The sequence below is a fragment of the Pelobates fuscus genome, chromosome 2 (genome assembly GCF_036172605.1).
Source record: "Pelobates fuscus isolate aPelFus1 chromosome 2, aPelFus1.pri, whole genome shotgun sequence".
NCBI lineage: Eukaryota > Metazoa > Chordata > Amphibia > Anura > Pelobatidae > Pelobates > Pelobates fuscus.
In genome coordinates, this window is record NC_086318.1 from 279,591,661 (window position 1) to 279,615,847 (window position 24,187).

The 24,187-nt window shown below is 42.0% G+C and overlaps 1 protein-coding gene across 1 annotated transcript in view; it reads left to right on the forward strand.

Annotated features, from left to right (window-relative positions):
• Positions 1-23,517, forward strand: part of GALNT2 (polypeptide N-acetylgalactosaminyltransferase 2) — a 777,588-nt gene extending 754,071 nt beyond the window's left edge. Inside the window, exon 16 of the mRNA XM_063443402.1 lies at positions 22,666-23,517. Coding sequence (XP_063299472.1) covers positions 22,666-22,821 — 156 coding nt within the window. The 3' untranslated portion in view covers positions 22,822-23,517. The remainder of the gene's footprint in view (positions 1-22,665) is intronic.
• Positions 23,518-24,187: the final 670 nt, after the last annotated feature.

Genomic DNA, 24,187 nt, shown 5'->3' on the forward strand with positions numbered 1-24,187 from the left:
AGGTGTTACAGTGTGGGCAGGGAGTGAAGGAGTTACAGTGGGGGGTAGGCAGTGAAGGGGTTACAGTAAGGGGAGGGGACAGGGAGAGAAGGGGTTGCAGTGGGGGGAGGGGGGCAGGAAGATAAGGGGTTACAGTGGGGGAGGGGTCAGGGAGAGAAGGGGTCACGGTGTGGGAAGAGGGGCAGGGAGAGAAGGGGTTACAGTGGGGGGTAGGCAGAGAAGGGGTTACAGTTGGGGGAGGGGAGCAGGCAGAGAAGGGGTTACATATGGGGGAGGGGGGCAGGGCCAGAAGGGGTTACAGTGGGGGGGTGGGGAAGGGCAAGGAGAGAAGGGGTTACATTGGGGGGGAGGGGCAGGGTGTGGGGGCCGTGTCCTACCTTTAATTAATTCCCTAGTGGTCCGGTGGGTTAACGCTCCGGTCTGCAACTCCGCCGGGTGCAGAGCTGCAGACCTTGTAATAAGTCTTGCGAGCACCCAGTGTTGCCATGGTAACACTCTGGGAGATCGCAAGACTTCTATTATATGGTCTGCAGCTCTGCACCCGGCGAAGCTGCAGACTGACTGGAGGGAGCCTGGCTGCATTCATGGCAACACTTGTGTCGGGCCCGCGGTCACGGACCCAGAGCCAGACTAATCAGTCTGCCTTTCTGAGTCCCCGGCGGCCCTGCATGTGTGGGTCAGTGCGACCTAGTGGGTTGGGACCCGCTGACATACTCAATCTAAAAATAGTAAAATAGCTTAATAATTAAAACAGAATTTGACCTGAGCCTAACAAAAGGGAAATTATTATTTTATTTTTATTTTTTTAATATGAACATGGTGCATTCATATTCATTAGAGAAATATGCAATAAATACTTAAACCTGTAGGTGTATAATGTAGAAAAAAATATATAGGATTTATGTAGGTAACATGTACAAGTTAAACAGAAATATATAATAAAATGAAACACCCTATATATGGCAGGCATAGAAAGACAAGGAAAAAAAAAAAAAAGGGAAGGGAAGGGGGGAATTTAAAAAATAAACTCAAAATCTAAATTGATATCATGATGTGCCAATGCATCCATAGAAAAAAAATCACCTGTTTTCCACTTTTGTCAGTTCTTTAAATGCATCCTCTCCTCTGCAATTTTAAATTTTTTGAAAAAAAATCAGTTTCTCAGAAGTGTGGGATCACCCCCAAGAGCCTCTGAAAAATGTGATGAAACGCTGTTTTATATACTCTCTCTGGATATTGCCCGTGTGTTGGGCTACGCAAGTTTTAAAGCTCCTGGTGGTCATTTTGGTATAATGTAATCCACATGGACACCAGAGTAGGTTATATGATATTGGAGGATAAGCATGTAAGAAACATATTGATCTTATAAATGTTATTAGTGGAAACATACTTAAATTGAACTTGTTAATTGTTTTAAATATGGTTTTCTTATTTGCCATGCAAACTTTGCAAGGATACAAAACATTTTCTAAATTAAAATGATTAGTCAAATGTGTGGTTTCCCTAATAACCCTTCACTCAAGACGTTGTTTTAAACTCTTGGCACCTCGAAAAACTATTTTTGGGATTTGGGATTAATATAATTGTTAAAATTAGTATCAATACTTAAAATGTGCCAATATTTATTTAAAATATGCTTAACCTCTTTAGTGTTTTTATTAGAATTTAAAATAATCTGGACTTTTTCTTTTTTTCATTAGATTTTTACTATTTCCTCCATTTTTATATTGTAATATATTTTTTCCCTGTCCAGTTTTTCGACTTCTTGTAACTGTTTGTCAATATTATGTGGGCTGTATTTTTTTCATCATAAACTGAGATTTTATTATTCCTGCCTGTTCTTCAAACATCTAGGTCACTACAGTTCCTATATAGTCTCATAAATTGTCCTTTAGGTATATTAAGTAACATGGGACTGTAGTGGCAGTAGTGCCAACTATTTATATTGATGTAAGGTTGTGACCCATATGCAGCTGGGTGGTTTTGGACGGAGCTAGATGACGTAGGACGTCGGGCTGTGTACTGGTGGTGAGTGGCTGAAGGAGCGACCCGGCGTGTGAGAAGGGGAGAGGAGAGCAGCTGGAACCAGCAGTGACTGAGATGCTGACCGGGATTCCCCGGTGAGCATAGCAAGGGGAACCCCAGCGATGGACGAACTGAAGATCGGGGTAGAATGAGGTAGTCGTGCCACGGATAGGGCAGTGTTCTCTGAGGGAGATATTGTCAGGATCGGGACAGGGATCCAACACGCAGAGTACAAAGAGTAGCAGATACGTATACCGGACCTTAGAATGGCCGGACTTAACGTAATACTACGTATAGAATGGTCAGGGACAAGCCGAGGTCGAGGGAACGAGAAGACAGGTAAGCGAGAGACAAGCCGGGTCAAGGATAACAGAGAAGACAGGTAAGTAATAACAAAGCCGGGTCAGAACCAAAAGACAAGAGAATACAAGAGCACTGTGTGACTAGGCTGGCTAGAACCACGACAGGGCAATGAGCAAATGCTGAGAGCTCCCTTAAATACCCTGGTTCTAGAGACTAATCACGCCTCCGCCGAGACCTGATTCGTGTCCGGGATTTGACTGACAGGTCGGGCTAGAATAGCGTCATGACGTCGACTATTGAGTGTCACGTTACAAAAAGGCATAGTTCTCTCGCGGCCGGCGTTTACATGCGCGAGGGGACCGCGAGGAACGGGAGAATCATGCCGTCTGGATGGAAAAACGTCTAAGTCTCTACCCGTCTCAGGGGTAGAGACTACAGGTACCCTGACAATGGGTAGTAATTTAAAAGTGTTTGTAATGTCTGTTTTGCTAAGCCAGGGTCGATTACCAGATGATATGATGGACTGTATGGCGTCATCGATGGTTACGTACTGAAGTGAGAATTTGTCTGCTGGAATGAGTGTGTTTATGCTTGGAACAAAAGAGGAGTGCGGTGCCGATAAATCAATAATTAGACGTTTTTTTGGGTTTTTTTTATTAGAATATTTGTGAATAGCAATACCAATGGGGTTAGTGCGCCAGGAGGAGAATGGTGAAGAGGTGAAGGGGCCGATCATGAAACCGTTGGTGATTTCTGAGGCAATGAGAGTGTCTATGGAGACTGGGTCTAAACGTGCTGACTGGAGATTAGGACATTCTAGTGTACCTGGGGGAATGGCTACTATACCCGTGAGAAAGCCTTTAGTGAACCCTGTGGTGAGATAATCCACCAGATGCCTGCTAGGGTGAGACCTTAGATAAAAAAAACAGGTTGTCGATGTTTGTCGGTTAGTCATTTGTTTGGTGACAACCTGGCTGGGCACATGGTCTTGGTATGTGCCCTGAAACATATGGAGCAGATGTGCAATAATCTACAGGCGCTGAAACTGCAGGAGCCTGCTTTGAAATTATTGCCCACCTGCGCCTTCCCTAGAAAGGATATGGGCCTACCTAGCTTATCCCGAAGACCACCCGCTGATTTGTTGTGAGGGGTGAAAGTGGAGTGAGGTGTGAAAGTAGAGTGAGGGGTGGGAGTGGAGGTGGTGGGATCTGCTTCGACGGGACATAAGTCCGCCATGTGGGATGTTGAATTGCATATGGCATAAGCCGGGGGCCTGATTCCTGCGAAGTGGCGACAGAACAGTTCTGTGTCCATCTGACCCCAGTTCATTTTTATATTGAACTGCTTCAGATGGGTCGCCGCCTTCACTGAAACTGACTTGTGGTAGTCATAGAAAGAGGAGCCCCCGAACTTGATGCCTAGATCCACCACCTTGTGCAGATAAAGGTCTAACTCTTCTCCCCTGTGGGGATACACCGTGCAAATGACGACGCGGTATATCCCGAAGGCTATCACAAACTGAGGTATCGACAATTTTTTATTAAGCCTGGGGTCCCTTGTCTTGAGCACCACAGAAATGTCACCATAGTTGAATGCCTTGTTCTCAAGTACATCCTGAGAGGCTATGAGCAGAGACACCGTCTAGGATATCTTTCCTGATAGAGTCAGGGACGGAGTGTGCTGGTGACTCAAATGGTGTGATGGCTGTGCCTGGTGCTGGAGGGGGGAGTATAGGAGGGCATGTTGGTATGGCGGGTACAGGCGTGATAGAGACTGGGACTACCGTGGTAGTACCTGGGGAGGAGATGGCGCTCTCCACCTTAGATAGCCTGCTATTGAGGGTCTGTAGATTGGCCAAGATCTCTGCCAGGGTATCCTGGGTGGCCGTGCTGTTGCTTGGTGGTTGTCCTTGAGAGCTAGTCCCTGGCCTAGGCTCGGGGGCTTGGTGGGGTAAGTAGCCTATAAGTTCAGCCTTTCTAGCTTTGGCCGGAAAGGGGATTCCCCTGAGCCTAAGCTCGGCCTTAATTTTGGGAATAGTCCATGCTCTCAAGGACGTGGGGGTTGAAAGAGTGAGTGATTCGCCTGGAGCCTCGGATCTGGTTGGCGTGAATGGAATCTCTTCTGTCAATTCTTCGGTTGGAATTGGTTCTTGGGACATTCTAAAAGGAATGATTATGTGAAATATACATTAGAAGGGGTGTATGGTAAGTAGGCGGGGTATGTGGGGTGGTGTATATGGAGGAACTGGACTGTAATGCTAGATGCCGAAGCGAAAAACTTAACTGTTGAATGTTTGGATAGGTGAGGCCCTGCTAATGCCGAGTGGCGGTGAGAGGCTCTACCTATGATTTGGCTTATGACGTAGTTGCCACAGACGTGGTGGCGGGATGTTGGCCTCTCGGTGACAATAGAGAGAAATCAAAATGTGTGGCCATGACAGGTGAGGCCCTGACTAGCGCCCTGTAGTAGGGCATGCGAGGCTTATAACTATGATTTGGGCGTGGGGCCGTACCTCCGTGTTGAGGTGGGGAGGGGATGGAAGGCCTCGCTGGGACGGATTTCCTGATAGGGTGAGCCTAGACCCTGTAGCCAGTTCGATAGTAAATTTAAGGATAAAGTGAGATGACTGGAGTGTTGTGTAGATACTAACCTTGCCTTCTTGCGAGTGGTATCTGGAACCTTCTGGTAATAATAAGTCTGGTAAGTCTTGTATTAGGCTGTCCTTGTTCAGGAATCCTGAGGATTAAAGACAGATGTTGACATATTTATGCGTATCGTGGTGACGTATGGTTTGAATTGGGAGTTGGTTTGTTAGGGGCGCAACGTGAGATCCTGCATTGAGGGATCTGTGTGACCGGGATGAGTAAGATATTTTGTGAGAAGGCTGGAGGAGGCCTTGGGGTCATGAATGGACGTATTTGGGTATAGACGTAAGTACCTGAAGGTATGGCTGAGTACCGGGTCAGGTTTTGGTGTTTTCCGGAGCCTGATGGCTGTATGACCGTATGTCTGAGTAGAAATAATAGTAAATAATTAACATACCGTGGGCGTAAGCCTGTGGAAAAGTAGTAATGAACTTGAGACCGTGTTAGGTCTTATATGAGGTGTAGAAACAAACGAGTCGTGAACTATACCTTGGTTTGATGTACAGAAATTACGTTATGCGTAACAGGTTAACTGTGTTGAACCAGGGGAAGCCTAGAATAATACTGGAGCTAAGGGTTAATCGAAGAAAAATTCCATAGTTAACGACAGATGTGAAGGTAAGTAATAAAACCCAATATGTAAAACTTGTTTTAGGCCTATGACTTTATAACACAAAGTGATAAAATACAATACCTGTTCCTGTAATAAAAAGACTTTGAAATAACAACTTTAGCGCAGAGAAAGCGAGAAACTGATGCAATCTGTAAAGCCAAAATATGTGACAGCGTGATTATATGGGAAATTAATAGTACAGATGTTGGTGTACCGGATATTATGTTTATATAAAGTATTATTTGTATATGTGATGTATGGCAGTATGTATCATGATGATAAAGATGAAGTGTTATTAGTTAAATATGTGTATAGGAACCGTATGTTTTATAATAGTAGTGGATATTTAAAAGTAGTAAGATAAATTAACTGGTTAACATAGATAGAAAATCACAAGGCTGGTATAAAAACAAGTTAAATATAACCCCAAACTGACGAGTAGGTATCAGTAAAAATATGACCGAACCGGGAATATATGTAAAAGAATTTGTGTAATAGAACTTAGTGCATACTATAGCCTATTGAATAAGATCTAACCGAATATGGGTTAGAGCATGGTGTTCGTGCTTTAACCGTACAAAATTGTTTGGTCCTAGGTGACCGAATGGAAAAAGGGAATGCCAGTAATAATATTAGTGTATATACTTCATATTTGAAATTGGTAGTTTCCATATGAATATGTAAATGACGTGAACAAGTGCCGAGCGTTCGTCCGTTTGGCGCGAACGCTGAATTGTTTAAAAGAGCGTGTATTTGTACGAAATAAGATAGAGGGAGCCTACCCCTACGTTTTTAGGCCCGAACGGCGGGAAATAGCGGGACACTATTTCCTTCGCCTAACTTACGCGAACGTGCCGGTCTCGAGACCGGAAGTCGGGTACCTCGACCGGAAAACCGAGTGGAAGGCCTCAAACGGACAGAGTACTGTACAGGACGTCTGACTGCTGGAAACAGGAATAATTCTGTCGGGAAGCTGGACCGGAAGTGCTGGTTGCCATGGGGACAAGACAATCAGCTGAACGGCAGAGGTGAGTAGGGGCTGGGAGTTTGAGTAGGGGACTTACTCCTCCCACAAATTCAGGCCTAATGGCCTTTTACATATACAGGGAGTGCAGAATTATTAGGCAAATGAGTATTTTGACTACATCATCCTCTTTATGCATGTTGTCTTACTCCAAGCTGTATAGGCTCGAAAGCCTACTACCAATTAAGCATATTAGGTGATGTGCATCTCTGTAATGAGAAGGGGTGTGGTCTAATGACATCAACACCCTATATCAGGTGTGCATAATTATTAGGCAACTTCCTTTCCTTTGGTAAAATGGGTCAAAAGAAGGACTTGACAGGCTCAGAAAAGTCAAAAATAGTGAGATATCTTGCAGAGGGATGCAGCACTCTTAAAATTGCAAAGCTTCTGAAGCGTAATCATCGAACAATCAAGTGTTTCATTCAAAATAGTCAACAGGGTCGCAAGAAGCGTGTGGAGAAACCAAGTCGCAAAATAACTGCCCATGAACTGAGAAAAGTCAAGCGTGCAGCTGCCAAGATGCCACTTGCCACCAGTTTGGCCATATTTCAGAGCTGCAACATCACTGGAGTGCCCAAAAGCACAAGGTGTGCAATACTCAGAGACATGGCCAAGGTAAGAAAGGCTGAAAGACGACCACCACTGAACAAGACACACGAGCTGAAACGTCAAGACTGGGCCAAGAAATATCTCAAGACTGATTTTTCTAAGGTTTTATGGACTGATGAAATGAGAGTGAGTCTTGATGGGCCAGATGGATGGGCCCGTGGCTGGATTGGTTAAGGGCAGAGAGCTCCAGTCCGACTCAGATGCCAGCAAGGTGTAGGTGGAGTACTGTTTTGGGCTGGTATCATCAAAGATGAGCTTGTGGGGCCTTTTCGGGTTGAGGATGGAGTCAAGCTCAACTCCCAGTCCGACTGCCAGTTTCTGGAAGACACCTTCTTCAAGCAGTGGTACAGGAAGAAGTCTGCATCCTTCAAGAAAAACATGCTGGCAAGAAAGGGTATAAAAGAAGAAAATCTAATGACATGGCCTCCTTGTTCACCTGATCTGAACCCCATTGAGAACCTGTGGTCCATCATCAAATGTGAGATTTACAAGGAGGGAAAACAGTACACCTCTCTGAACAGTGTCTGGGAGGCTGTGGTTGCTGCTGCACGCAATGTTGATGGTGAACAGATCAAAACACTGACATAATCCATGGATGGCAGGCTTTTGAGTGTCCTTGCAAAGAAAGGTGGCTATATTGGTCACTGATTTATTTTTGTTATGTTTTTGAATGTCAGAAATGTATATTTGTGAATGTTGAGATGTTATATTGGTTTCACTGGTAAAAATAAATAATTGAAATGGGTATATATTTGTTTTTTGTTAAGTTGCCTAATAATTATGCACAGTAATAGTCACCTGCACACACAGATATCCCCCTAAAATAGCTCAAACTAAAAACTACTTCCAAAAATATTCAGCTTTGATATTAATGAGTTTTTTGGGTTCATTGAGAACATGGTTGTTGTTCAATAATAAAATTAATCCTCAAAAATACAACTCGCCTAATAATTCTGCACTCCCTGTATATTGTGGGGATATTTATGGGATGATAATAGTAAACAGTTGAGAATTGCCCACTATTTCAATTCTCTTAGATCTCTCTCAAGATCTTTATCATGTAAGTGAAATGTATTCCATATAAATACAATCACAGTTTGTTATAAAAATAGTTACAATTTGTTGTGACAAATTAAATAATATGTAACATGCGTGATAATTATCAATGAATATTTAGTATAACATGAATTTGCAATACAATGGCATGGCTATACACGTCCAATGGCTAACACAATTAATTGTCAAGACAAGATTTATGAGGGTACTTCAGAGACAAAGAAGAACTTTCACACAGCGCAGCAAAAGGCCATAAAACTTTGGCTAACAGTTAGATCAACTGAGTAACCCTTTCAACGCTGGTTCAACGCTGGCTAGATCCTCCTAGGCATATCATTTTTTAATTAAAATAACATTTAAACCAGCTCATTAATCATTTCCTGGAACCATCCAATAAGCCGAATTTGAATTTGCCTAAAAATATATCTTATCTTATTTTAGAGCAAATCAATACACCTGGATAAAAATAACGGTATGCTAACATGTGATAAAATCACATTAATATATAATTACTCTTAATTCCACCTGCAGAATGGAATGTTTATAACTATATATTCTTTAGTTACCGTATATACTCGAGTATAAGCCGACCCGAATATAAGCCGAGGCCCCTAATTTTACCCCAAAAAACTGGGAAAACGTATTGACTCGAGTATAAGACTAGGGTGGGAAATGCAGCAGCTACTGGTAAATTTCTAAATAAAATTAGATCCTAAAAAAATGATATTAATTTAATATTTATTTACAGTGTGTGTACATAATGAATGCAGTGTGTGTATATGATGAATGCAGTGTGTGTATATGATGAATGCAGTGTGTGTGTATATGAATGCAGTGTGTGTGTGTGTGTGTGTATGAGTGCAGTGTGTGTATGAGTGCAGTGTGTGTGTGTATCAGTGCAGTGTGTGTATATGAATGCAGTGTGTGTGTGTGTGTTGCAGAGCCTTGGTGGGGGGGTGAGCATTTTTATTATTTTTTTTTTAAATTATTTTTTTTTTATTATCATTATTAAAATAATATTTTATTTTAATTTTATTATTATTTAAATGTTTATTTGTTTGTTTGTTTTCGTCCTCCCTACTTGATGCATGGCAGGGAGGGGGGCTCTCACTCCCTGGTGGTCCAGTGGATGGGCACTGTGTAGGAGGGGGGCTGGCAGAGAGTTTACTTACCTGTCCTGCAGCTCCTGCCAGCTTTCTCCTCCTCGGTGCCGGTCCGGTCAGCACCTCTGTCAGCTCACACAGTCTCGTGAGAGCCGCACTATGACCCCGTGGCTCTCGCGAGACTTACACTGGGAGCTGACAGAGGTGCTGAACGGACCGGCGGTGGAGGAGGAGGGAGCTGACAGGAGCTGCAGGAAAGGTAAGTAAGAGCTCTCTGCAGCCCCCCACAGCCCCATTGTCTGTATTATGGCAATGTAAATTGCCATAATACAGACATTTACTAGAGTATAAGCCGAGTTGGGGTTTTTCAGCAAATAAAATGTGGTAACTAAGATTTCTAAATATTGAAATCTGACCGGGATTTATCCAGTCATATATCATGCTTTTAGATTTTTTAATTAATTTAGATTAATTAAATAAAACCAGCATAATTACCAGTTAAATAGATGTTTTCATCAGATGCTTTTAGATAGTCCCAGGAACTTGAATGCGTGTATGATTGATTGCATGGAAGTATGCAAGTGTTGCTTGAGTGTTAGTTCAGGAGTATGTGTCTGTCATAGATCTTTCTGCATGTCCGAATCTGGAAGCCCAACTTTCTCTTTCAACTCCGACTGACTCTTCTCTGACTCACTTGCTTAGCTCACTTAGCCTGCGATCCTGACTTTTAAAGGGCCAGACTTTCTGTACGTCACCAGTTGATAAGGCCAATAGGAAACTGAATGTGTGGTCAACCTGCAGATTACAATTTAGGTATTTGATCCATAGAGGGCAGTCTTGCCTCACTAAACCTTCCTATCCAGGAAACAGTTAACTTTTCCTCATGACGTTTTTGACGTCATTTGGGGTATCTATATGACTACCTATAACTTAAAATTTCTCTCAGTTCAAAGTGTTGGCCTTAGTCTTTGTGTCGGCAATTTCTGTCGTAATTTCTAAAATTGACAGTTTAAACTTGATTTCAACCCTTCTTTATACAATGGGACCTTGTGAAATTTAGAAAGTAAAATTAATTACTGAGTCTTATCTGGTCACTGGTGTCTGGCTTTGTTGTGTGAAGCTAACATTAAGAAGAGTATTCCATCCCCCTTCTCTGTTAGACTCATTGCCTTGTTTATATAATGCATTCCTTAGTTCAGGCTAGTGTTTAGTTACAAAAAGGCAATTACGTGTCTCTTTGTTAACCTGAAATCCAAAATGGAGTCTGCTCTGTTCTGAGTGACTCTGACAATATACACTTTTCATTTCTATTTTAGCACAAAATTTCTGCCGATATAAATATCCTGACTATATATATATATATGTGTATAAGGTTGCTAGTAACCTCTTTGTTGTTTGTATATATATATATATATATATATATATATATATATATATATATATATATATACAAACAACAAAGAGGTTACTAGCAACCTTATACACTTATTCGAACTAAAGAATTATAAAAACCTAATGACTAAATGTGTAAAAATTATATATGACTGGAGACATGATAAAACGGTAGAAGTGATTAAAAAATGGGAAAAAGAACTACAATCGAATATCGAAGTACATCAATGGAAAAATGTGTTAAATAAATTGAATAAGAATATGCATTGTTTAAACATAATTGAGACCCAGTTTAAGCTTTCAAATAGATGGTATCTAACACCTCAACATTTGAAGATTATCTTTCCCACAACATCGGGTTAATGCTGGAAATGTAAAACCACTGAAGGGAACTCGTTGTTGGGTGGCATTGCTCGCCTGTCAAACAATTCTGGAGAGAAATAATCAAGTTAATCCAGCAACTAACTGGAATTAAAATGCCTTGTAAGCCAGAAGTTATTTTGCTAAATCTACACTGGCCCACAATGACCCAGAAAACATTCATGATAATATTACACATACAGTTGCAAGAAAAAGTATGTGAACCCTTTGGAATGATATGGATTTCTGCACAAATTTGTCATAAAATGTGATCTGATCAGCATCTAAGTCACAACAATAGACAATCACAGTCTGCTTAAACTAATAACACACAAATAATGAAATGTTGCCATGTTTTTTATTGAACACACCATGTAAACATTCACAGTGCAGGTGGAAATAGTATGTGAACCCCTAGACTAATGACATCTCCAAGAGCTAATTGGAGTGAGATGTCAGCCAACTGGAGTCCAATCAATGAGAGGAGATTGGAGGTGTTGGTTACAGCTGCCCTGCCCTATAAAAAAAACACACACCAGTTCTGGGTTTGCTTTTCACAAGAAGCATTGCCTGATGTGAATGATGCCTCGCACAAAAGAGCTCTCAGAAGACTTACGATTAAGAATTGTTGACTTGCATAAAGCTGGAAATGGTTATAAAAGTATCTCCAAAAGCCTTGCTGTTCATCAGTCCACGGTAAGACAAATTGTCTATAAATGGAGAAAATTCAGCACTGCTGCTACTCTCCCTAGGAGTGGACATCCTGTAAAGTTGACTGCAAGAGCACAGCGCAGATTGCTCAATGAGGTGAAGAAGAATCCTAGAGTGTCAGCTAAAGACTTACAAATGCTAACATCCCTGTTAGCGAATCTGCAATACGTAAAACACTAAACAAGAATGGATTTCATGGGAGGATATCCCAGAGGAAGCCACTGCTGTCCAAACAAAACATTGCTGCACGTTTACAGTTTGCACAAGAGCACCTGGATGTTCCACAGCAGTACTGGCAAAATATTCTGTGGACAGATGAAACCAAAGTTGAGTTGTTTGGAAGAAACACACAACACTATGTGTGGCGAAAAAGCGGCACAGCACACCAACATCAAAACCTCCTCCCAACTGTGAAGTATGGCTGTGGGGGCATCATGGTTTGGGGCTGCTTTGCTGCGTCAGGGCCTGGGCGGATTGCTATCATCGAAGGAAAAATGAATTCCCAAGTTTATCAAGACATTTTGCAGGAGAACTTAAGGTCATCTGTCTACCAGCTGAAGCTCAACATAAGATGGGTGTTGCAACAGGACAATGACCCAAAGCATAGAAGTAAATCAACAACAGAATTACTTAAACAGAAGAAAATACACCTTCTGAAGTGGCCCAGTCAGAGTCTTGACCTCAACCCGATTGAGATCCTGGGGCATGACCTCAAGAAAGCGATTCACACCAGACATCCCAAGAATATTGCTGAACTGAAAAGGTTCTGGAAAAAGGAATGGTCAAGAATTACTCCTGACCGTTGTGCTCGTCTGATCTGCAACTACAGGAAACGTTTGGTTGAAGTTATTGCTGCCAAAGGAGGTTCAACCAGTTATTAAATCCAAAGGTTCACATACTTTTTCCACCTGCACTGTGAATGTTTACATGGTGTGTTCAATAAAAACATGGCAACATTTCATTATTTGTGTGTTATTAGTTTAAGCAGACTGTGAGTGTCTATTGTGTTGACTTAGATGATGATCAGATCACATTTTATGATCAATTTATGCAGAAATCCATATAATTCCAAAGGGTTCACATACTTTTTCTTGCAACTGTAGTCATGGCGGCTAAGTTACTTCTCGCAAGAGAGTGGAAAACATAGACAATCCCAAACATAGATGAAGTGACAAAGCAAGTGGTCTGGCAAGCAAGAATGGAAAGAGGAATATTAGCAAATCTAGGCAATAGATATACCCAAATAGAGGCTTGGGATAGATGGAAAAGCATGTTGAAGGACCCTATAGGATCTAGGAACACCTAATAAAGTAACATATAAGATATAGATTCCTTACAATCACCCCCCTGGGGAAAACACAGACAACACAACATACAGAGAGGCCATACACACTTACCTCACTAAACTACAGCTACCCAAACTACGCCCAGCTGTAAAGGCGGCCCTAGGGGACGAGATAACAGCGGAGGAGATAGGCCGTGCCATAACACGACTCAAGTCAAGGGACATAAAGCCCCTGGACCAGATGGGTATGGGGGAGGTTACTATAAAACATACCGGACAGAGCTGGTACCACACATGCTCAAATTGTACAATTACTTAATGGAGGGGGGGCGCCCGGATTCTGAAATGTCCACAGCTCACATAGTCCTCTTACCAAAACCAGGGAAAGACGCCACAAGACCCGAAAACTTTAGACCAATATCACTTATCAACCATGACGTCAAAATACTAGCCAAGATACTAGCCAACAGACTATCCCCACAGCTAACAAAACTGATACATGCAGACCAGGTGGGTTTCATTCCAGGACGCCAGCTCTTCGAGAACACCAGACAAAACATTGACTTAATCTGGACCCAAACAGAGGCCAAAGTCCCGACGCTAATCCTTTTCCTCGACGCCGAAAAGGCTTTTGACAGGGTGAAATGGCCATACATGTTCACTCTCCTACAACACCTAAACTTCCCAGAGACGTACCTTACGATAATAAAAGCAATGTACACAGATGTAAAAGCACAAATCAAAATTACAGGGACAAAGGTTACACCGTTCCCCCTCCATAACGGTACAAGACAGGGCTGCCCACTATCGCCCCTGCTGTTTTTGCTCTCACTGGAGCCCCTGTTACAGGCCATTCACACCAATCACCGCATTGAGGGCATTACAGTGGGGAGACAAACATATAAAGTTTCCGGATATGCGGACGACATACTCCTCACTCTCACAAACCCTAAAAGCTCTATGACGGTCCTAACTAACGAACTGACTGAATACGGCGCCTTCTCAGGATACCAAGTTAACCTCTCAAAATCAAATGCACTCCCTATAGCCATGACAACCGCTGACACGAACTACATACGGGGCGAACACCGCATTCCAATCGCCCCAAAGTCTATAAAATACCTGGGAATACAGATCACAGGAGACCTCACACACCTATACACCACTCCCCTTCTTAAGACGCTCATAAAGGACCTGGGGAAATGGGTGTACAAACCAATCTTGTGGATTGGAAGAGTACACACGATAAAAATTAACATTTTACCCAGGCTATTGTTCCTCTTCCAGGCACTGCCCATACCGATTACTAAATCGGACCTGGCACCCCTACAATAGGGGAATTTACATGGCAACACAAAAGACACAGAGTGTCTAGGCACGTACTATATCGCCCCAAAGACGGGGGGGACTGGGCCTGCCCCATCTACACAATTATTACCTGGCGGCACAGTTAGCTCAGATAGCCATGTGGCACTCAACACCAGAGGAACGCAGGTGGGTGGACCTCGAGTCAGGACTGATGGGAATAGATCTACCCCAATTTTACATATGGCTGCCGAGGGAACACGGGGCGCTCCTCCGCACACAATGCTCAGCGATCCTAAATTCCCTTAGGGTATGGGACGCAATGGCCCTGAAATACAAATTAACGTCATCACCCTCTCCCATGATGCCCACCCTCTCCCATGATGACTAAGAAATAGGGTGTTCCCCGCAGGAATGCGAGCACACGACTATAAAAACATAGAAGAGACGGGCCTGCAGAGAGCAATACACCTATACGAGGGTGTCCGGGTGGTAACATTTGAGGCTCTGACGGAAAAGGCCAGACTGAAGCCTGCTAACTTTTTTAGATATATGCAAATACGAAATTTTGCACAGCACACCTTAGCAAAGACAGCAGCCCACACTACATTAACAAGATTCAAACAGATGTGCCTCAGAGAAAAACCCCAGTCGGGACTTATCACTTCCTTATACGCCCACTTAAGCACCAACACTTCTGAATGGGGTGAGCTCCGCTACACAACACAATGGGAAGCGGACCTGGGGGAGGTCCTAGAGGGCACAGAATGGAGAGAAATCTGGGAAGCAAACAAGGCTACATCAATATGCATCTCACAACAGGAACAAGCATACAAAACCATGTTTTTATGGTAAACCACACCAGTAAAATTATACCATATGCACAAATCTATGGACGACCTGTGTTGGAGGGCTTGTGGACATAAAGGGACGTACAAGCACATGTGGTGGGACTGCCACAAAGCAAAGACCTTCTGGGTGGGGGTGCAGGGCTTGCTGGAGAGAGTGTTTCAAAGACAGATAAACATAGACCCGTGGGTGTTCCTCCTGTCTAGAACAATAGATAACTGGCCGAGGAAGGAACAAAAATTGTTAAACAAAATCACCCTAGCAGCCAGACGAACAATGGCACAGAGCTGGCTCAAGCCAGATACCCCACAGATGGATACAGTTATCGATAAGATAAGACGCCCACGTAATGGACCGACTAACAGCACAAATCAGAGGCACACTAAAGGCACATGAAAAGGTATGGGAGCTATGAATGGCGGGGGACTGGGGAGACTAGGAGAAGGAAGGGAAAAAGGGACAGCATGCACACTTACACAACCAATGCACACCCTACGGTCCACAGAACGGCCATGGGATCCAGGAACCCGGAATGGCAATGGGGCACCCGCCGGGCCAACAAACCTCCAGGAGACTGCGCAGCGGCTAAGACAAAAGGAGCACGAGAACCAGAAAAATGTGCTTCACTCCGACCCAACCACAAGAAGGACCCTACCCTTTTTGTTCTTCTTCTTCTTCCTCTCTTTCCTATCTCTTAGTTCCTAGACTCTCCAGGGAGAGTAAACCTAAACAAAATGCACAAGTCTACGAAACGGAAGTAGACCGATAGAAAACAAATGCAACCACAATAACTCTCCTGGAAACAGTTAAATTGTTAATGATTTATTGTTACTGGTTAAAAAGAATTTAGAATGAACTAAACTGAAGTTGTCAGTGTGCAAGCTACCTCTCCCAGGAGCAAGCATCACAACAAAGTAAAACAGGAAATGTTTATGCTTACTTTATTGCTGTACGTATTGCGTATGTGTTCATAACAAATGTATAATGTATCGCACCGACTTACCAAAAATAAAGAATTAAAAAAAAAAAAGATATAGATTCCCTGAACCGGGCTGATAATATTAAACAATAAAAAAAAAAGGGCTCTCACAATATTAGAGAATTTGGGGGAAAAAGGGGAGAAAAGAATGGATAAACCAAGGACGAGAAGTTTGACAAGGAGGGATCTGGAAGGGGGGGAAATAGGATAATAGCATATATACAAAAGAAAAGAAAAATAATAGAAAAAACAAAGAGAAAAGACACTTTGATGATGACAGTGTACCAATGCCCAAGGACTGATCTAAAGTGTACTCAATGTACGAAGGGCTGGTACAAGTCTGAAATTAAAAAAAAAAAAAGATTGAAAACATGTTCATGATTTTTAACTATGTAATATATTATTTCCCTTTTACTAGCCTCAGGTCCATTTCTTATGTTTTAATTATTAAGCTTTTAAGATTATTTTAGTATTGTTAGATTGATTATGTTATGGCTTAGATGGACTCTAATGCCCTTGGTTATCATGAATATTTGAAGCGAACTAAGGGCATATCATTTTTACAAGCCTGAACTGACATTACCCAGCGCGACTGGAAGCGAATTGACGGAAAGGGACACAATGATCAACAGAGAAGATGCCTTTGTGGGGAAGAATTCAGAAGTTTCAAGCACTTGGGACTCTACCTCTACCTGAGTTCAAAATGCATCTTCAGGGTAGGGTACTACCGGCGACAAGCTTTTACTTTATCTGAGACTGTTTAAATTAAATATACACTGCATATACTCGGTATACCCCCCGTTTATTTTTTTTTATATATTTTGTATCTACTTGGTATTTAAATACATTTTTTATACATCTGGATCTTCATGCTGTGGATTCTGAGGATTTATCTAGCCTGTATAGGCACCCTTGAGCCTTTATAGACAGATCCTGATACGGCTCTGCATCATGTGAGTTTGAGTCCATCTTTCAACTCAATCCATATTATTATACAGTTTTACACTATGTGCTGTTTATATATTTATTTTTTAGATTGCCCATTTATACTTGTGACATCTTATTGAATACCTATCGGAATTTTAAGTATATTTAATAAGTGTGAAACACTGTGGTATTCTATTATTATTTTTTTATAAAGTGCCAACAAGTTCTGTAACGCTGTACAATGGGATGACTAACAGACACATATTTGTAACCAGACAAGTTGAACCCTGCTCAATGAGTTTACATGCTAGAGGGAGTGGGGTATAGTTACACAAAAGGTAAGGGTAGGGTAGAAAAGTAGGTTGCGAGGATAGTATTCATTAACCCCTTAAGGACGGCGGGCTTTCTATGCCGTCCTTTTCGGGGCAGTCCTAAACGCCGGCGTGCGGCATAGAATGTCTCCGCCGTCCTTACTACTTATCGGATCGCGTTCCTGGGATCTGCCTGGGAGCTCAAGCAGACCCCCTCTGCCCTGGCACTCCCCCCCTCCCCCAGTCTGTGTGATCACGGGGGAGCCTAGAGATAGAGCGGATGGTAGCGCCATTGACTTTAAGGGACACAGATAAGGGAGTTGCAACACTTGAAGGAGGGAAGACCAGAAGTTCTGTTTTGGACAGGTTCAGTTTAAGGAAATTAGCAGCCATCCAGTTGTAAATAGCATAGAGGCAGTCAGAGACATGAGCCAAGAGGGGTGGTGAGAAATCAGGGGAGGACAGATGCATTTGCATATCATCCACATAGAAATGATACTGGAAGCCAAAAGAGCTGATGAGTTTGCCAAGGAAGGCAGTGTAGATTGAGATCAATAGGGGACCAAGGACAGACCCTTGGGGAACACCAACAGAGAGGGATTGGGGATAATAGGCAGAACCAGAGAAAGAAACACTGAATGAGTGCTGGGAGAGGTAGGAAGAGCACCAGGAGAGAGTGGTATCTTGAAGGCCGAGATTACGGAGGATGAGAAGAAGCTGTTGATGATCAACATTGTCAAAACCAGCAGAAAGGTCGAGGAGAATGGCCATGGGATTTAACAGTGACAAGATCATTTTACACTTTGGTCACAGCTGTTTTAACAGAGTGACGAGCGTGGAATCCAGATTGAAGCAGGTCAAGTAAAGAGTTGGACTCAAGGAAGTATGTCAATCTCGCAGACACAACTCGCCCAATGATCTTGGATACAAACGGCAGTACCGAAATAGCGCGGTAGTTGGACGGGGAATTAGGGTCAAGGTTGGGCTTTTTCAGAATCGGGGTTACGGTTGCATGTTTGAAGGGTAGAGAAAATGTGCCAGAGGAACATTTTGGGAGGTATCGGATCAGCTTGGTGTGCCAGGGTTGTAATTGAGAGTGCTTAGTGCGTTTAAGTTTAGGAGATGAAGTCTAGTTGAGAGGAGAGAGTGTAGTGGTAGAGCGAGGTTGCAGTGTTAGGGCATGTGAGATTTGAGATTGGTGAAAGGAGACTTTGGAGGTTACATAGTTAGTTACATAGTTACATAGCTGAAAAGAGACTTGCGTCCATCAAGTTCAGCCTTCCTCACATATGTTTTTTGCTGTTGATCCAAAAGAAGGCAAAAAAAACCCAGTTTGAAGCACTTCCAATTTTGCAACAAGCTAGGAAAAAAATTCCTTCTTGACCCCAGAATGGCAGTCAGATTTATCCTTGGATCAAGCAGTTATTACCCTACATTGAAAGATTATATCCTTGAATATTCTGTTTTTGCAAGTATGCATCTAGTAGCTGTTTGAACATCTGTATGGACTCTGATAAAACCACTTCTTCAGGCAGAGAATTCCACATCCTGATTGGTCTTACAGTAAAAAAAACCTTTCCTTTGCCTTAGACAAAATCTTCTTTCTTCTAGTCTAAACGCATGACCTCGTGTACTATGTAAAGTCCAGTTTGTGAATAGATTTCCACACAATGGTTTGTATTGGCCTTGAATATATTTGTATAATGTTATCATGTCCCCTCTCAGGCGACGTTTTTCTAAACTAAATAGGTTTAAATTTGTTAACCTTTCTTCATAGCTGATATGTTTCATTCCTTTTATTAATTTTGTAGCCCCCCTCTGCACTTTTTCTAGTGCCATAATATCCTTATTTAGAACAGGTGCCCAAAATTGCACAGCATATTCAATGCGTGGTCTTACCAGTGATTTATAAAGAGGCAAAATGATATTCTCGTCCCGAGAATGAATGCCCTTTTTCATGCATGACAATACCCTACTGGCCTTGGCCACTGCTGATTGACATTGCACATTGTTGCATAGTTTGTTGTCTATAACAATTCCCAAGTCCTTTTCGTGTGTTGTTATCCCTAATTCACTTCCATTAAGGGTATACATTGCTTGTGTATTCTTTACGCCAAAGTGCATAACTTTGCATTTTTCAACATTCAATTTCATCTGCCATTTGAGTGCCCAGTCCTCCAGTCTATCTACATCCCTCTGCAGCAAAGTAATATCTTGCTCACATTGTATTATTTTACAAAGTGTTGTGCCATCTGCAAACACTGAAACATGACTTTCAATGCTGTCTTCAAGATCATTTATAAACATGTTAAATAAAAGGGGTCCCAGAACAGACCCCTGAGGGACACCATTTGCCACCTCTGTCCAGCTTGAAAATTTACCATTAACGACAACTCTTTGTACTCTGTTTTTAAGCCAATGTTCTACCCAAGAACAAGCATTTTCATCTAGACCGATTTCCTTGAGTTTGAACACTAATCTCCTGTGTGGAACTGTATCAAATGCCTTGGCAAAGTCCAAATAGATCACATCCACTGCAACACCCTGATCTATACTTCTACTTATGGTGATGGTGAATTGCTGTAAGTCAAGACAATGGAGGTTTCTGCAAGACTGATGTGGTGAGGGTGAGGTACTTTGGGTATGGGGTATGCAGATGTCAATGGACAGCAGATGGTGGTCAGATAGAGGACATGGACCATTGGAGAGATTAAAGGTAGTACTATTCCTGCTCTATGAGTTGATGAATTAGACCACTGTGTGAGTCCAACGGAGAAGGTTATAGAGAGCAGATGAGAGGCATCAGGGCAGTTAGGGTTGTTGATTGGGATATTAAAGTCCCCAAGAATGAGGGAAGAAGTGCAAGAGGAGAAGAAATTGGGTGACCAGGAAAAAAAAAGTGTTCTATTTAGCAAAGGGTGGGTTATTAGTGGGTTTTTAAAGCGGCACTGTCATGCCGAACTTAACTTTCTTTGATTGCTGCCTCTTCTCTCCCTCTCTCAGGATCTATTCATTTCTTCCTGATTGCTCTAGTTTTCTTTAAAACATAAGACAAAGTAGGGACTACTTGTCTTATGGAGGTTTCCTACGCCTGACAATCTCTAACCAGCGGAGGAGCTGGAAGTGTGCTTCATTTCCGGTTGTCAGATAAATTTTCCCACAATTCTAAGCTGTCCTCCCTTTTCCCGTGATGCTTCCTGTCAGTATTCCCGAACGTCCTGTCACTTGTGCCCTAACAGAATGAGAACAGTTTGTTTATTCGTGTTAGGACGCAATTTGGGACTTTGTTTGTTATTCATATGAATAAAACTGATCCTATTTGTGCCGCTGCTGCATCTTGCAGCCGCTTTGTAGATGGCTCCCTAATTCCTACGGTATCAGGGAGCTATCTACCAAAAGGCTGAAAGACCTTAATTGGTCTTTCAGCCACATTTGCTAATACTAAGTAAAGATTACTTAGTAAATTCTTACCCTACTCGCTATATCGCGAGTAGGGGCATGTCTACTAAACATTAAGCAGCCCTGCTCACTGTAAAAAAAAAACAACAACAAAAAAAAATACCCTAGTACCCTATTGTCCACCCCCACCCTTGAATGGCAGGTGGGGGCCATAAAGGAAAATGAGGTGTGGGGGCCTATTATCCCCCCACCCCTAAGCGGCAGGTGGGGGCCATAAATGATAATGAGGGGGTGGGACCTATTGTAAATAAAATGAAGAAAAACGGAGCACAAAAAAAAAAAATCAGACGAAAAAGAAAAAACGCAAAAAAGGCGCAGACTGAGCTCTGCAGGGCAGGGAAAGACTTATAAAGCCCTGCCCTGCAATTAGGCTCAGAACACTCTGATTGGTTGATTTGGAATTGAACCACTCAGAGTGTTAGTGATTTTACATAGCGTGGGAAAGTTATTTGGCATTTTCCCACGCTGTGTAAAATGACACAGAGCACTCTGATTGGATGGATTTTAGAAAAAATAAGACATCAAATGGTAAGTTTATTTTTTTTTACAGGTAGTTAGTTCTTTTATTCCCCCCTCACTATTTTTTAGGTGAGGGGGGTAGGTAGGTGATTATTTTTTATTTGGTCGAAGGGGCTGACAAGGGGCTTGGGGACCCCTAGTCACCTTGGGGGGAGGGGGACATTTTCATTTAGGGTCCCCACCCGCCGCTCAGGGGTGGGGGCCGGGGGGGACAATAGGTCAAGGACAATAGGAGTCATTGTTATTTATGGCCCCCACCCACCGCTCAGGGGTTGGGGGCCAGGGAGGGAGGACAATAGGTCCCCCCCATTTATCCTTTAGGGCCCCTACCCACTGCTCAGGGGTACTAGGGTTTATTTTTATGATATTTTAATCTCCCTTATGCTGTTATGGGGGTCATATTGACCCCCATTGAGTGAGGGAGGACATTGGGGCTTAGGAACTGTCGGGGGGGCTGCTCTCTGCTGCTTCTATTTTTACATATTACAATGAGGGAGTTGCGTGCCAGTAGCTCCCTCCTTGTAATAAACTAAACGAACACTGATATTCAGTGTTTGTTTGTTTGTTCATCTGACATTTCTAGTCATTCATTTGTCTTTCTGACGAATGAATGAATAGATGAAATTCCCGTTCGCATGCCCATGTGTTTAACTGGGCATGCGTGGGAATCTCACAGCGCTATCTAGTGTGGGCTGATGACCTGCCCCACAGGACCTTCATCTACCCACACAAGATGGCAGCGCCCAGAACCTAGGTCCGGGCACAAAATAAGGTAAGAAAATAGGTAATATGGGGAACTTAGGGGCATTTGGGGGTGACTAGGGGGTTAATTAGATATAGTGGAGTCAGGAGGGGGGTTAAAAAACAACGGGATTCGGCCATGCCAGTGCCGCTTTAGTATTGCTTATTGTGTTTATTCTAGTGTGTTGGGGGAGCACTTTTAATCCTCTATCTACACAGTGCAGTCTACATCTATACCCTTTAGAGCACCTAGACACTTTTTGCGATTGCTATCTATGGTCCTGCAATGCAGCATATAAGCATTACAGGAAGTATTTGCATTTCATATCAGCATTGTCCTATATTTTTTTTTTTTTAAATCTGTTTCTACCTTGTAAAATGTGTATTCTACAATATAGCATTACATTTATGTATACCTATAACATTGATTATTATTTTTGTTTTAGAAATGGGAACAGATCGAAAACAATTCCAAACTGAGGCACCTGGGTAGCAACTTTTGTCTGGATAGTCGGAATGCCAAAAATGGAGGCCTAACAGTAGAAGCTTGCAGCCCTTCTTTGTCACAGCAGTGGAAATTTTCACTTAATCTACAACAGTAGGATTGTGGGAAAGTTTGGGGAAAGAAGTGTGGGGGGGATAATACCATTTCATGGACATTGGTTCTGAAAGCATTGCAGATATATATGTTCAACATTATATGAAATTATATACCTCAGCATTCCATCATGGATTTGGGATCAGGAGTACATTAAATATGGGAGACTGTTTGGGAGAAGAGAGTCCAGACATAAGTCTACTGCAGCTCTCTCTACTCTCAATGCAAACAATTGCATTATTGCACATCCGGGTCTCAAAAGTGGAGCAACAGTGTCAACAAAGCATTATAATGACATCACCAGGAAGGAGGTATAAATATGAAGGTGAGAGGCTAGTCTGCTAAGTGGAAGGTGATTTGTGAAATGTGCACATATTACTTTTTTTTTTTTTTTTTTTTTTTAAATCTTTTTATTTTAAATGTATGAGTGTTTCTATATTACACAAAAAACATGCTTCTATATTCAGTAGTAAAGCCAATATACAGAACTTTAGCTTCCCATTCATACCATCATTGGCCAGTACCCTATTTTCATAGTGTTGACACCACTGCAGATGTTCAAAGAGACTTTACTGTATTAATACTTTGATGGGACAAATTTCAGTCTTAAAGATATATTTCCAAGTCCTGTGAAGAGATTCTACACCCACTATATGGCATCAAGGTACTTTAAATTAAAAAAAGATCAAAATATTAAAAATAAAAAAGATCAAATACAATTTGTATAATTGCTGTCAGAATAATGTTGTTTTTTTCTTCAAATGAACATTGATGTTATTAATGTGCATTTGACTGTGATAAAGTGATTTTATCTTGATTTATCCCTTTCCCTTTTATTAGTCGTAACTCTATACCAAGAATGTCAATGTATTTTTTAAACAGAAAACTCGCCAAAATGAGCCCGGACTTCTAGTTTCTAACTTGATATGTGTCATCTTCTCCCTGCCCCCTTTTACTTTACTTTGCATCTTACCAAAACTGTACCGTCATCTAGAGACTGCTAATAATTCGATTTTGATGCCAGGTCAAGTCATAAACTCCCCTATTCCTAACAGCATATATTAGCTTTTAACTAGAAGTTTAATTTGTTAAATGTCAAAATGTGTGTCATAGAATATGGAATTTTAGTATGCAGTGTTCCGTATTGGCCATTGTCTACTACATTTAATTACTTTTTTTTTTTTTTCTTATAGGATTAGCAGTTGTGTTAATTTAAGATTAATATGTTTATGACTGACTGGTGTTGAGATTTAAGTAGGTATTTTGAACCTTACCATTTTTGTGCAGCAGGTCGTAAAATGCATAACACACTAAACAGGCTATGTAAAATGTGCACTCCATTTCATGTATAATTCTTATTTAAAACCCTT